The following is a 16,158-nucleotide window of genomic DNA, read 5'->3' as shown; positions in this document are numbered from 1 at the left end:
ATTTTATCAACTGCCCCAGTAAGATACTGAAAGTTTTAAGAAATTGAAATTATTATGGACATATTAGTTTTCATTTTAACATGACTTTTTAAGAGAAATTAAATATGTAATATTAATGTACAAACTATTGTTTTAATTAAAAATAAATATATTAACATATTTATATATTCACTAATATGAGTATTTATATACTCACTAATATATGATGTGTATATGCACATCATAATTACATCCTTCTAAAAAGGAGAAGAAAATATGAAAAATTACTGTATTAATGTCCTGTCATTATTTTGTGAGTTATGGAAGTCCCAGGGCTCAGGACTCAAACATGCATGAAGGACCAAAAGCTGCTGAAGATGATGCTCCAGATTTCCACTAGAGGTTTCTAAATATGTTCCGGTCAAGATGGTATATCAGCTCTCAGTTGCTAAATTACTGAATATACACAGAGATACACTGTGGGAAGTTTTCTTTCTTTTTTAATTAGGAGGATTCTCAACAGTCACGTATTTAAACTTTTTCAAACTATAAACAAGAAACTGGGACACAGGTAATGTTTAGTGACTGTTGGAAAGTCCTACAGCTCCTTGGTAGCAGGATTGGAGCTAGGACCCATATGTATACTTTCAATTTAGTTCTCTTTTACATGTGCTGTGTTATGACTGATTGTCATGAATTAGCAGGTTTGGAATCTCCCAGAAGAAACACCAGCACACACATTCTTTTAGAATCTCTCTTTTTTAGCAGGATGTGGTGGTGCACTCCTATAATACCAGCAACTTGGAAGGCTGAGGCAGGAGTATGCCAAGTTCAAGATCACCCTCAGTAGTGAAATCCTGAGTAACTTAGTGAGACCCTGTCTCAAAATTAAAAATTAAAAGGAACTATAGAATTTGCTAAGTGGCAAAGTGTCTTTGGGTTCAATTCCAAGTACCAAATAATATATCCTTTCTTGGATGCACTTACTTGTCAGAACAAAATAAACATTATGCAAGATAATGACACTCCCAAATTCTTTTCTGGAGACATTTGTGGCAGGGGATAAGAGGACTTGAAGACAGTGATTAGAAAAATTATGCAAATAATTTATTGGCCAAAAAAATCAAAGATAAGGCCTATCATGATGACTTTGTTTATAAATCTATTGTGCCTCAAGCATACTTAAAGCTCTTAGAATTAAAGAATTGACAGATAAACTTCTGAAATGACCAAACATGTGAGCGGTAAACTACTTACGCAATTTTTTCTTCCTCAATGCGATTGATCTTCCCTCCAACATAGATCCTTAATTTACAGTCTTTCCATTTTTTTCTGAGAGTCAAGATGTAGGGGATAAGAAGTGTTAACCCTGGAATGAAGAATAAATTATGATGGAAAGGATGGGTATATCTAAGAATATAGGTCTTCAGAAATTTACAACATTCGAGAACTCAAAAATGTTATTTTAACAGGTACCATTTTCATTTATCTTCCCGTCAGTTTGTTAAATTTATTGAGATAGGAATTCTGCTCCCTAGTGTACATTCTGGAAGTTTTTACCTCCATCATCAAACAACCACCAGACATCCATTGTGCCTTTCCCTTGTTTCTTTTTAAACTGAGTGCTGGCTTCCACCAGTTTCTGGTTGAATTCCCCCACATGCATCGACTGGATTGTGTTAATGCCACTGTCTGAAATGAAAGAGAAAGTGGTGCATGTAGAATGGCGATTATCAAGAACACAAGCAACAATAGGTGTTGGCGAGGATGTGGGGAAGAAGGTACACTCATACACTGCTGGTGAGGCTGCAAATTAGTGCAGCCACTCTGGAAAGCAGTATGGAGATTCCTCAGAAAGCTTGGAATGGAACCACCATTTGACCCAGCTATCCCACTCTTCGGCCTATACCCAAAGCACTTAAAATCAGCATACTACAGAGACACAGCCACATCAATGTTCATAGCTGCTCAATTCACAATAGCCAGATTGTGGAACCAACCTAGATGCCCTTCAATTGATGAATGGATAAAGAAACTGTGGTATATATATATATATATACAATGGAATATTACTCCACCATAAAGAATGATAAAATTATGGCATTTGCAGGCAAATGGATGAAATTGGAGAATATCATGCTAAGTAAGATAAGCCAATCTCAAAAAACTAAAGGACAAATGATCTCGCTGATAAGCGGATGATGACATATAATGGGGAGTGGGAGGGGTTAGGGTTAGGGTTAGGGTTAGGTTTAGGGTTAGGGTTAAGGAGGGGGGCAAGAATGGAAGAAGGAAGGATTGTAAAGAGGGAAAAGAGGGGTGGGAGGGGTGGGGGGAAAGGAAAAAAATAACAATGAATCAAACAACATTACTCTATGTAAATTTATGATTACACAAATGGTATGCCTTGACTCCATGTACAAACAGAGAAACAACATGTATCCCATTTGTTTACAATAAAAAAAAAAAGAAAGTGGTGCATGTATTTGTCTTTTGAGGACACAAACAAAATAACTCTCCAATAAACTATTGATGAAAATAGAGGAAAGGTCACAAATTTTTGTTTTTTTATACTTATAAATAGTGAATTCTATTTTCCCAAGAGTGGAGAAAAAAATTGACTCCCACAATTTAAATCACTTTCAATAGTAAATTTGATATTGATTTTATGATTATAATTTTCATTATAAAGCAGGGGGTTATTTTCAGATCCTTAGTAATCTATCTCAGAGTGAAATTATTATTTAGACAGGTATCAATGCTCAATAATTTGATATAGTAGCCAAACTATCCCAACTTTGCTAAACCTCAGAAATCAATCTACTTAATAATATTTTCAAATTTACTTGAAAGTAGGACATATGGTGATTGGTTGTTCTAGAAATAAGCAAGAGAATCAGAAATACTTTTTGTTGGAGAATTCGTTCATTTAAGCAGTTTTGGTGTAAATTCCATGATGGTCTGGATTATAAGGTTTGCTAGAGATGATGTGAATCTTAAACTCTATTTGGTTCTATTATTGGCTTGGTTCACTCTTCTGTGTTCTTTTCAAGGAGTCTTGTGGAGCTAAGGTAAAGTCACATGAGCTATTTGAATCTTTGCGAATGAGATGAAAAAAGCCAGGAAACATGGAAAGAGAAAATACTTGAGTTATAATTAAGGGTATATATACTTAAAACAATTTTGAAATACAATTTCTGCCCTGACATGGATACAGTGAAAGTGTGCCAGGGAACCAGACCAGTGTTTTGAACAGTACCCTTGTTCCTATTTGGCAGTAGGAGTTTCTTTGCCATGCAGTATATACTATTTCTCATTTCCTTGCATTTGAAAATTGTGACTTCATTGCTCCATTTCAAAGAGGTGGTGTCAGTGTAGTGCTTAGCATAGACCTGACAGCCTCTTCAGAGTTTCCTCTCTGATCTAAGAGGTTCTGAAGATGTTTTGTTCTGTCTTTCTGTTTCCATGTTTTGGGCCTGTCAGTTCCGAAGCAATTATCTTATATTGTTTCTATATCCTTAGGACTGCTGAGGAAAAAGTAAATTTATTTGCAGAATGAACCAAACTCTGCCCTCACTTACATACAAATCAAAGCATCCAGAGGAGTCATTATGAGTGCCCAGAGGCAAGCTTAGTCTTGATCTAGAACTCCAAAGATTTGTCAGCCACCTAAAGCCCAGAGTAATGAATGGGCCCACTTTAGAGTTGTGTTTGAACTTTTAGGTACTGAAAACAGTGCATAACATTATGATTTTACTTTTCTGAACACTGAGACATGTTGACTTTCAGCAGAGTACATTTTTTGCCAAAACAAGTATTATGATGTAGAAACAGGCTTCCAGAGCAAATAACAAGTCCTGCTTTCATTAATGAGGACATCAACATTTCCCCCTCAGGATTTTAAAGGGGACAGTATTGGGCTCTGATGTTTGAATTTTCCATTGCTTTATCAACTATATCACTTAATAGAGCATATTTAATGGATAAGCTACTTTTGTCACCAATAAACCAAACAATAGAAAAGGAAGCCAGGCATAGTAGTGCATGCCTGTAATCCCAGTGGCTCAGGAGGCTGAAGCAGGAGGATCCCCAGTTCAAAGCCAGCCTCAGCAACATAGTGAGGCCCTGAATCAATTCAGTGTGACCCTGTCTTTAAATAAAATGTAAAAAAGTCTGGGATATGACTCAGTGGTTGAGTGCCCCTGGGTTCAAGCCTTGGTTAAAAAAAAAAAAAAAAAAAAGGAAAGGAAAGAAGGTAGTAGGAGTTAGCATTCAAAAAGAGTATTATTCTAATTTTTGCACCCTGAAAGTCCTGATGAAGCTCCAACTTTAGATTCAACCACATTATTTTTGTGGCAAGTGTCATTTAAAGGTGGGTAGTGAGTAGCAAGTGCTCCCATGCCCCTGGGATAGCCCAGGAACCCAAAAGTAACTCTAGTATTTTAGGTGGGATTATATTTGTATTTCCCATCATTTTCTGTAAACATATAAAAATGTTATATTACACATGAAATTTTATCCTTGGGCTATAGTAGGAAGACAAGCAAACAGAGCCAAACCATTTACAGGATAGAAGGTGGCCTCTTTAAAGGGTTGATTTTTTTCAATCAGATTTTTTTCAATCTGTACCAAAAGCCTGCTAAGTTCCAACTTGGATCTTGCTATTTGACTTGGAGACCCTCCCAGAGAGATGATCTTTCCTAGTGCATGACTTCAGTCACTAGAATACTTGTGCATGAAGAAAAGCATGTTAAATTCTGGTTTTCTACCAGCAGAGGTCACTGTGGACCTCATTAAACTCAAACCTGCAGTGTTTTGGAAAGCAAGCTATTTTCAAAAAATAACAGACTTTTCAATCACTTATTTATAAAATTTGTAACTATCTCATCCATCCTTTGGTCCTCTGTCCCTGTGACATTCAGAGATAAGTCTACCACTCAACCAAAATCTACAGATAGTAATTAGTATCAGTGAAGTTTGTGATAAAAATGTCTCTTTTGAAATTAGGGTTTTAGGTGGACCCCTCATTTACCTGTATACACCAACTCTAAGTCCACTGAAATATCTACAAGGTAAGGTGGATATAGATAAAATAGGTTCTTAAATTTCTATACTCTTTCCATCTCAACTAAGACATTTCTATTTTAAGTCACTCAATCTGCCTAAGTACAGTTTAACTCCAAAATCAAATTTTACTATTTTTAAATAATTTCTTTACAGCAAGATCATACAAAATACTTAGTGATGTTGATAAATGACAAAGGCTTCTACCTTTTATTCATACTATCTTCTTGAAAGAAATCTTTTAGTTCTTCCCTATATTCAGTGCCATGAAAGTTTTAGATACTGACTTTTGACTCTTTACAGATGCTCAAATAATGGCTCATTTTGAAATTTTGCAAATTATTAAAAGAACTTACCTTTTTTAGGGGTTGACTTAGTAATGTTCAACTTGCCAGCTTTTTTAAACAAGCCTCGGATTCCCCCACTTCCTTCTTCCTGCTCATTGTCTTTGATGGTGGCCTCCAGTGCCAGCCTCTCCTGTTCCAGCTTCTCTAATTCATCTAATGAAAGGAGGCAGAATCAACTACTTAACTCACAGGAACAAAGTTTCCAAGAACAATCCTATAAACAACTTTAGTATTTAAAATGGTATATCAGTAATAAAATGATTATTTATAAAAACTTGTTTTTTCTGAATGATTACTAAAAAGTAATGTATTACAATAAATTTTATTCATAAAGTAATAACAAATGGCTCAGAAAAAATAGTTTTATATATTAAGTTATAATACATGATGTCATTGGGTTTTTATTTGTGAGGACAAAAGAGACAATTTAATTTCCTCCTGCCTGGCACGGTGGCACATGCCTGTAATCCCAGCAACACAGGAGGCTGAGGCAGGAGGATTACAAGTTTAAGTCCAGTCTCAGTAACTTAGTGAGATCCTAAGCAATTTAGCAAGACCCTGTCTCAAAATTAAAATATAAAAAGGCTGGGGATGTGGCTCAGTGGTAGAGTCCCTGGGTTCAATCCTTAGTACAATAGAAATATATGTATATATTAAGGTCCTCCTTAATCACCACCCAACCCAGTATAAGATCTTCCATACTGTAAGCCACTGATTTGTTGACCTAAGCTACTGGGTCAGATGTTTTAAAACTGGAAGTGACAGAATTATAGAAGCACACTGGGTATATATCAGACACCCAACAATGCCATCTGAATTGAAACATATAAACTGGAGACCAAGAGTTAACATAAGATAATCAAATCTCATAATAAACCTCTATGAACTCTGAATACAAATTGCAGTGGAAAATATCCAGCACCAAATGCTTCTGTTAAGTAAAATGCTTTGTGGAATGGGTGACCAAAGTCATAGCAATAAAATCGGAGGTTTCTGTGTGCCTGTCAGAGTTCAGACTGCTGAAAAATCTCTCACGACACTGGAGTCTGAAACAAGAGTCAAGCTGTGCAAAATTTCCTGCCCAAGGTTTAGGCCCACTCTCCAAGCTTTGATGTTGTGTCTGGCTGCCTTTTATCTTTATTGGATTCTGATTGAAATGAAATATCACTACTATGTAATACGTTGAATCCCTCTTTGACCTCAACCTGCCCTGGACCAAGGTAAATGGGATTTTCAAAGAAGTCATGTGACAGTGCTAAGCAGAGCAGGCTTCTTGCTTACATCCGGGCAAGGTGGCACTCTTGTCAGATGTCCTTTTCTTATTGCCTGCGGAGAACAGAGACTTAGAAAATGAGCAGTGCTCCAAGGGAAGGGGTAGAAAACATAGATTCAGTGTTACAAAACACTGGTAGGGCTTCTGTAAATGTCAAGCCTGTTGCCTTATCTATCGGTGAAGAGAAGCTATACAAACTCTAGATTTATCAATTATGTACTAACTAAATCTGTCAGGATAGTCACATCCCTAGACGATGCTGTTATTCAGCTACACAGAATTGTCTGGCCCCTTTCCAGGTCTTAGCAATTAATCTTTTGCCAGTGGCACGAGATTTAAGGTCAAATCGCCCATGTGATTTCCCCAAAGCTTCAAAGGTTCTCAAGACCAGCAGCTATAGAAAACCTGGGAAATTAGGCTGATGGTATTAGAGCTCAGACAGAAGTTGCTTACCCCTGATGTTGAAAGGTGAAGACAAGCTGCACTACAGTGGGGTCATGACCCATTACGGCTCTGCAGCTGGCTTTGTGTGACATTAGGCAAGTCATTTACTTTTTTATGCCTCAGATTTCCTATACATGAAATGGAAAATTGTAACCCTTTCTCACCCTATTAGTTTTGCAAAAAGAAAAAAAAATACTGTTTTTGCATAGCACTTTGGTACTTCTTACAGAACAGAACAGTGGGTATATCCTATAGTATATTTATGCAACTTCTGGAAATGGCCCTACTTAAGCAAAGCAAATGGAGTCTTTTCAAAAGCCTGAGAGTTAACAGCTTTGGGGTAACAGGGACTGCGTTGAATTTTATTCCTTCTCAAACAACTCTGAGATAGTTACTATTATTATCCTCATTTTATAGATGAAGAAACTGAGGCTTACAAGGTTAAGTAACTCATCTGACATCACCTAGCACGTTATAGCATTCAAATGCAAAGAGATCAGCTTGATTTCAAGTCTATGCTTCCCACCATGACGACCTTCTTATGCCAACTACTAGTACTTCACAGTTGTTTTGTTAACCTTCACCTCTTCATCATTGGATAAATTTAGAACACTTTCAGAAACAGTGTAATGCCAAGCTAATCACCCAAAATGATAACCCCTCAAACATGTCATTTTAAAAGGAGGACTTTACAAATGTGGATATATATGGGAGGCTGGCCCAGAGTAGAGCATTGGCAGTCGGACTTTGCTGTCGCTGCTCTGGGTGACAGCACCCTAGTTGTGTTATCCAGTCTTTTGGGATAAAACAGAGGCCCAGCTTAGGGTAGTGGGGGTAACCTTTTTGCAATCCTCTGGAAGGTGCTTATTTGTGAGCTTCTTTGGGGGCAAATGTAAGGGCTGCCCTGGGGAGAGAATTCTCTTTTCTTTTTCTGGCAGGCTCCAGCATACCCTGTGATTAGCCACTAATTGCCATGCTCTTTGTCCTCTAGTTTGGACAAAGAAGGAAAAAAGATAAATCCTCTTTTGTAAAGGAGTCAGCTGTCTGAGCAAACTGGGAGCTGCTCCAACAGTTTGCTTGAAGGTATGTCCACAGCCCGGGATGGGCTGTGGACAGAGCAAACTGAAAGATCCCAGCCTGAGTGACAAAAACAAATTTTGCTTGAATGCTTTAGATTCAATAGTTCCCTCAAAGGCTGTAGAGACAGAGGCTGACAGAGTCTACTGTAGAATCTGAAATGGCCTGCTTTGCCATCTTGGATTTCTAGATCCACATGGTGGTGCGATTCCCACTTGCACGGTGATTTTGCAAGTTCTTACTAGAGTTAATTCTTAATTATTCACTTTGTAGATGATCTAAGGCCTCCTTCTGTGCACTCCCCACTTCTCACATTTCAGTGCTAAACAGAAGTGATGTTTTGATTATCTGTTCTTCTGAATTATCTATCTGGTGTAATTTATACCTCTGTTTGCATGGGAAATCAAGAGTAGACTTTGTCAAAATGTTTCTTTCAACAGGAATGCTGGCCAGTTGATTCACAAAACATACCCTTAATCACGTGGAGAGCAAGCCAAGGGATAATGAATGGACAGATATAAATTGATTTCCACTAGGTTGACAAAGAATATTTATTCCATCACTACAACCTTCCCCCATCACTACCACATTTTAATGTTCACAAATTATACAGCACTTTCCACATTGTGTCTCATTTGATACCTATGCTAGGGTATAGGCAGAGCTGATGTTAGTCTCTCCATTCTGCTAAAAAGGCAACTTGGGCTCAGAGAGTTCAAGTGATTTGTCCAAGGCTGTGCGGCTAGTTGATCAAGCCTGGTGCTTCCAATTTTAGTGTGTACCCCTCTTTACTTTCTTCTTCATTGGTAGGCCCTGTTTCTTAATACATACCCCAAACAATTCTCAGAGTGAGAACAAAGAGTGATTCCTGAGCCATATCTTGATGCAAATGCCCAAACTGCTTTGAACAGTAGTTACTCTATTTTCAAGTGCTTCATAAATTGATTATATGATAACCAGTTGGAGTGCCTATATTTTGAAAATCAATTTTGTTGTCAAAATTGCCTCAAAATATTCTATCAGTCTCTGTTTTTATAAATTAAAAAAAAAAAAAAAGATGTCTTTCAGAAATGGGCAGTGGCCTCAAATTACCATCTGCTTTAAATCTTAAGGATAGAGAGCAGTCAATTATCTGACAGCAGAAGGTAGAGCAGAGAAACCCACTGGGGAATCACATCCCCTCCCATTTTACAGCATTTTTTCTCTTTATTAATTATTAAATCATGATTCTTTCCTTGGTCAATCAACTCAAAGCCATAAATGCTCATATGAATCAATGTGCCGAACCCCAGGTGAAGTCTAGTTGAATTGAAGGCAGGAAGCAATCCTGCAGTGGTTGCCTTCCAATCAAGTAATTATTTACTACACTGCCATCTGTCTTTATTTTGCTAAGCCACTCGATCAGACACAGCAGTATCACCGTGCTCTGAGATGGTCATAAATCGTGCAGTGCTTACACAGAATACTTGACCACAATATATTGCAAATCACGTTTCATCACTTCATTTCCTATCAGTACAATTTGGACTCTTTGTTGTAGTTGGCAAATCTGCTAAATACCCTTGGAAGTGAATAATATGAAATTCTGCATTTTTTTATGTGTTGTCAGATAATAAATTAATTTATTAAGAGAAATTATGAGTCATCAATATTGGGGGAGATGCTACAGTGTACAAGTTAGAATGTTATGCATACTGATCTTATTTATATGAAAAGTTATTCTTTTCATATACGCCTGTGACACAGTATAGAAATAATTGTCATTAGTGGGTAAATTACCTATAAAGCTGATTTCTATTCACTGCTTTATTAACTGCAGTATATGGGCACTCTGCATTGCTAATATTTCCTTTAAATTATAATCTGTGATGACACTGTTGTGCCTGCATTGGAAAAGCTATGATGATAATCATTAACATAGTATAATGCAATACTTAAGATTTATCAGGCTCTTATTAAGCCCTATATTACAGTATAATATAATGAAGCACAAGCTTATTTCTTCCAATTCAAAATCTAAAATGAGATTTGGGTCATAAATTCCACAAACTTCAAAATAATGCATGGAACTGTGGTGTGAAGTTAATTTCTATCATTATGCTGTTGTTTTTCCAAATGTTCTTCATGTATTTGTGTAACATTGTTTTCTCTTTTGTTTACCCTAGATAGTTGTTACTTATAATTATTTTATTAGCATCTGACTGTATTTTCCCTTTCTTGACTAAGAAGCAGAAATATTTCAAACATCAAAGTTGATTTAAATAGGATACATCCCTTGGGAAATTAAAAGGGGATGCAGTTCACTGCTAGGGTTCTTTGAGAAATGCCACAAAATTTGGTGGCTGTGTTGCTTTATGGAAATAAATCGATGGTGAATTTTGGTGGACAGAGCAGTGAGGGGTGGGAGTAATATTTTTCAGCTACATCACATCTTTCACTGTGAAGAGATCAACATGATATACAAAGGAAATGTGTAATCTAAGTACAAATTATATTTTTCATTCTCATTTTTTACATGGAAAAGCATTATACCGTAAAAGCCAAAAAAATTTTTTTTGAAATAAAAAATAGGGAGGGTAGTAACAGAACAGGTTTCTTAATGTTAGGTTTTGTTGTTACCCTCCAAGTCAGCTCTGTCCTACCAGAGACAAGCAGCCCCCATGGTGGGCATTTGAAGGAGTACATGGAGATAGCCTTGCCCTATGCCCGTTATCTCAGATACCACCATTGCCTCTTATTATGTAAGTCATCACTTTCTCAAGCTCTCCTTCTTAAAAGGTAGAATAGTAGCCTCAAACAGACAAAGGTCTGATCCCAGGTTTACCACACATATCTGCAAACCTCATCATCAATGCTTACTTCCTTTGCTCAAATTTTTGATGGCGCACTTTTCCTTGTTCCTCAGACCAACTCTTCTATTCATGCCTTTCTCTTGATTACCTCTTTCTCTTGGATCTTACTCCTTGAACTGTCTATATCTTTCCCTCTATTTTTAATCTCTGTCACTCGCTTGTGCCCACTTCCACAGTCTGGACACATGCTAGGACTCCTATTGTAAGGTCTATAGATCTCCCATAACAAATCACCTCAACTTCATTCCTCTCCTTACATCCTACCTTCTCAAAATGTTTGGCTGCAGTTGTATTCTCTGTTTTGCCATCTCATAGTCTCTCCTCAACCCACGGCAAAATGGGTGCTGACACTATTTCTCTAGAGAAGTGGCTCTAAGACTATCTGTATCATATCACTTAGACTTTATTCATTTTCTTACTGGACTCTTCTGTTCTGCTTCATAGTGTTGATTATTCTCCCCATTTTGAACACTCTACTCCTGTGGCTTCTATGACACCAGCCTCCTGGTTCCTCCTGGTTCCTCTCCTCCCATTTCTTCTCTGGGACCCTTTTCCTATGCCTTGGAGCTCTCCAATTTACACAATCTGGGTTCTATTTTTCAGAGTTATGGTTTCAATTTCCACCTTATCTATGATGTCCCCTCTTTTACTTTGCTAGAGCTGCTGTATAAAAAACACCAAATATTGGGTGATTTAAACAATAGATATTAATTTTCTCAGTTTTGGAGGCTAGAATTCCAAGATCAAGGTGTCTGTAGAGATGACTTCTCTCTGAGGCCACTTTGCCTAGCATGAAGGCTGCTGTCTTCTCACCATGTCCTAACATGCTGACCCTTCGGTCTGTCTCCTACACTCTTTTTATAAGGACCCTATTAATACTGAATTAGCACCTACTAACATGACCCTGTTTATCTTAATAACATCTTTAAAACCCTATCTCTAAATATAGTAACATTCTGAGGTACTAAGGTTAGAACCTCGACATGAATTTCATGGTGCGGGGCTGGGGCCTGGGACGCAATTTAGTCAGTAATATTTAAATCTATATTTCAGACTCAGTTTACTTCTTTGAGACTGGAACTATTAACTGCCTAGTGGACACTCCCCGTAGGTTTTCCCATAGGATATTATCTGAAATTTCACCAGGTATCTCCTCATTAAACCTGCTCTTCCTCTTGCGTTTCCCATCTCCATTGGTAGCTCTACCACTCACTCACTCAGTCAAGGACTTTTTCTTTACCTCTCCATTTCCTGTATCCTACACATTCAACCAACTCCTCATGTTGCTCCTCTTAACTCTGAAATAGTTCTCAATTCTTTCCTTTTCTCTCCATCCCTATGGAGGCATCTCTAGTTCAAGCTGTTAACCTTCTCTGTTATGGTTTCGTTGTGAGGTGTCCCCTCAAAAGCTCACATGTGAGACAATGCAAGAAAGTTCAGAGAAGAAATGATTGGGTTGTGAGAGCTGAACCCAATCAGTGAATTAATCCCTTCATGGGATTAACTGAGAGATAACTGGAAGTAAGTGGGGTGGGCTGGAGTGGGGTGGATTTTTGGGGCATGGCTTTGGACTATATATTTTATCTGAAATGGAGATTTCTCTCTCTACTTCCTGATCATCATGTGAGTTGCTTCTCTCCACCATACTCTTCTGCCAGGTTGTTTTGCCTTGCATTGAGCCCTGAGGAATGGAGCAGTTGTTCTATGGACTAAGACCTCTGAAACTGTGAGCCCTCAAATAAACTTTTCCTCCTCTATGATTATTCCGGTTGGGTCTTTTAATCACAGCAGCAAAAGAGTTGACTAAAACATTCTCTCACTTTTTTTTTTTTTTGTAGAAATCTTTTTTATATGTCTCTCTGTTTCCATTCTAGTCCTCTTTGAATCATGTGGCATATAACTGAAAGAGTATGAACTCTAAAACCCAAGTTTGGCCACATTACTCTCTCACTTAAATCTCTTTGATGTTCCTCATTATCTACAGAATCTGGCCCACATTTTTAAGATGACAAATGAAGCTTATAAAGTCTGGATCCTCATAGGGACAGCCCCATATTTCATTATTGTCTACTTCATATACTTTTCATTTCTGTAACAGGAATCTGCCTCTGCCCATGTATCCCATTCTGCTATATTCCCAAGTCTAAACCCTTACTGATGCTCTCCTATGTGCCAAGAATGCTGTCCCCAAACCCCCTCCTTATTTTTCTTTCCCTCAACATTGCCTAGTTGACTCTGACTCAACCTCTAAATAAATCTCAAATCAAACATCCTCCAGGAAGCCTTTCAGGAGTTAACTTTTTTTCCCTCTAATACTTTATTTATACCTTTTATACATTCCCCTTACTAGGATGTGACTCTTGTGGGTCGTACAGACCAAGTTATTAATCTACCCAGCATCTTCACCTACACTATGCCTATCACATAATAGTTACCCCAAAATATCCCCTTATCTTTGTGCTGTGTCATCAGTGGGCTCTATTGTGAAGTTCAGTTGAAGAGAGGGATTCATGTCCTATTCTAATATTTTAGTAATTCTTTAAATATGTTTTTTATTTCAAACACAAAGAGGATATGTTTAAATTCTGAGACTAAACAAGTGTACCAAATTCTCTACAGGGAAAAAACAGAGTCACTAATCTGAATTAGTGTTTATGCCTCTGACTTAGATTAGTGATTCACAGCGTGATACATTCAGATTCATTTCCATGTTAGCTACAAACCAGTTCATAGACTCTTAAAAGCAAAATGTATGTTTTTCTGAGGAAAGAATTAATCTTCATTTTCTGAAACATTTTGCAGAAATTAATTTGGCAGGCTATTTTCTGAAGGTGCTATTTTCCTTGATGCTGGCTTTGTGGTCTTGTGATTAAAAAAAAATTGATGACTACCATGAATTATCCTACATTTCTGATTAGCAGGGCAAAGTCCATTTGTGTTAGAAGTGGGAAAAACACTGGGGAAGTGCACTTCTGAGTCAGCCCAGAAGCGAAGCACCACTCTCAGAGAGTTTATCTATATTGTGCCCTGTTCTGTCCCCACCACCTGGAGCAATGTCAGGCACATAGTAGGTGCTTACTAAATATTTGTTGGTTGAATAAAGTACATACCTTGCACCTGAAGAACCTGAGAGATGTCAAACCCTTGGCTGATTCTGACTATGACCACGCCAATCTCAAAGTCAAACGCATCACTGAAAAAGAAGCAAATTTATTAGCATTTTAAATGGATCTTCGAATACTCAAGCTTTGGAATAATATTAAACTTGCATCTAAGCTGAATGCAGTGGTGCATGGCACATGCGTGTAATCCCAGGGACTTGGGAGGGTGAGGCAGGAGAATCAGAGGTTCAAAGTCAGTCTCAGCAACTAAGAGAGGCCCTAAGCAAATTAGTGAGACCCTGTCTCAAAATAAAAAAAAATAAAAATGGGCTGGGGTGTGGTTCACTGGTTAAATGCCACTGGGTTCAATTCCTGGTACCAAACAAACAAACAACAACAAAACCTTGCATCTAGGATTCGGATGTCATGAAATCATCAAAATTCACTTTAGAATTCAGCCAAATGCTGATGCTGTTTATTCTCTCCTTATACTTAAAAAAAAAAAAAAAAAAAAAAACATTCCAGGTAGAGTTAACTAAATCATTAACTCTTCAGCCAATTCAAATAGTATTAGCAACTAGAATTTTGTGTAAGACTCTGTCATATACTTTTAAAATAACTAAATATTTTATAAAGTGAGCAAAACAATCACTAATATATTTAGAACAGAGTGTTTACTGGTTGCAAAGAACTTTTGAAATTCTTAGCCTCCCTCCCTTTCATCAGGACTAAATTTCTGACACCAAGTTCGTGGTTAATAATGTCTCCAGTTCCTTTTTTCCATTGAGTCTGGACAGGTCATTTGAAGCAGTACTTTTCACAGCAATCTCATATAGTTGAAGATGATTCTTGTGCCTTCTCTGCACCCAACCAAGTGAGAGTAGACCATCTGGGAGAAAACTGAAGGCTCTTTCTTTTATCTCTGATCCTGTAGCATATGTTTCTTCTGGTTGAAAATATGGAAGAAGCCAATTAATCATTTGAGTCCTCTAAAATTTTTTTCTGTGGGAGTTTCCTTGTTCAATCTTCTTTTGAGCTGAAACTCAGAATCCTTTACCATTAGGCCACCCTCCCCCAGAAACAATGCAGTTTGTGATTGTTTCACCATAGGCAAACAAGTTTCCAATAGACAAAATCAACCTAAACATTCAGATAATGTTACAAATGAGTGCAATGTAATATAAATATCCACTCAAAATTCAAACTATAGATGATCTTCATTTAACAAAAGATTAATTCTAATGCAATTTGCCACAAAATAAATTCCACACAAACAATCTTTGGACTCTTGTTTAGGCAGAATAATGGCCCCTCCCCCATGGATATCCTAATCCCTGGAATCTGTAAATCTATTTCCTTACATGTCAAAAGGGACTTGGCAGATGTGATTAGTTTAAGGACTTTTGGCTGGAGAGATTATCCTCAATTACCTGAGCCAACTATAGTCACAAGGGTAGTTAAAAATGAAATTAGGAGCCTGAAGTGAACATCAGAATAATGAGATGCAATCGAAACTTAACTGGTCATGGCTGGTTTTGCAGATTGAAGGAGGCCAAGAGCCACCCCTTCACGTGGACAACCTCTTGAGCTGAGAAACCAAGGAAAAGAATTTGTTCTAGAGCCTCCTGAAGGGAACACAGCCCTGTCCACACTTTGATTTTGGTACAATGAGGCCTGTGTCAGACTTCTAACCCACAGAACTATAAGATGACAAAACTGTGTGCTCTTAAGCTGCCTGAAGTTAAGGTGATTTGTTAGGGTGACCTAAAAACTAAGAGATTCTAATTAAAATCAACCCATACTTAAGAATTTTAGGAGCTGGGGAGAATGCTTGCCTTGCATGCACAAGACCCTGGGTTTGATTCCCAGCACCGCCAAAAAAAAAAAAAAAAAAAAAAAAAAAAAAAAATTTTATTTAGACACTTAAAATCTTTTATTCAAAGAAAAATGATAAAAAATACTATACGCTCATAACACTAGCCTCGTGTTAAGTACAGTTAATAACACTGTACTGTACAAAA

At 37.4% G+C, this 16,158-nt stretch overlaps 1 protein-coding gene across 3 annotated transcripts in view; it reads right to left on the bottom strand.

Annotated features, from left to right (window-relative positions):
• SLC12A1 (solute carrier family 12 member 1) overlaps positions 1-16,158 on the bottom strand; it is an 82,309-nt gene that overhangs the window by 9,309 nt on the left and 56,842 nt on the right. For all 3 annotated transcript variants that reach the window (XM_079126143.1, XM_079126141.1, XM_079126142.1), the window contains exons 20-23: positions 14,147-14,229; positions 5,400-5,543; positions 1,540-1,671; positions 1,237-1,348 (exon numbers count right to left, since the gene is read on the bottom strand). In XM_079126143.1, coding sequence (XP_078982269.1) covers positions 1,237-1,348; positions 1,540-1,671; positions 5,400-5,543; positions 14,147-14,229 — 471 coding nt within the window. The remainder of the gene's footprint in view (positions 1-1,236; positions 1,349-1,539; positions 1,672-5,399; positions 5,544-14,146; positions 14,230-16,158) is intronic.

Source organism: Sciurus vulgaris (genome assembly GCF_902686455.1).
Source record: "Sciurus vulgaris genome assembly, chromosome: 2".
Classification (NCBI taxonomy): Eukaryota; Metazoa; Chordata; class Mammalia; order Rodentia; family Sciuridae; genus Sciurus; species Sciurus vulgaris.
The sequence above is the reverse complement of the archived record's forward strand: the minus strand, read 5'-3'. Positions and strand labels throughout refer to the sequence as shown.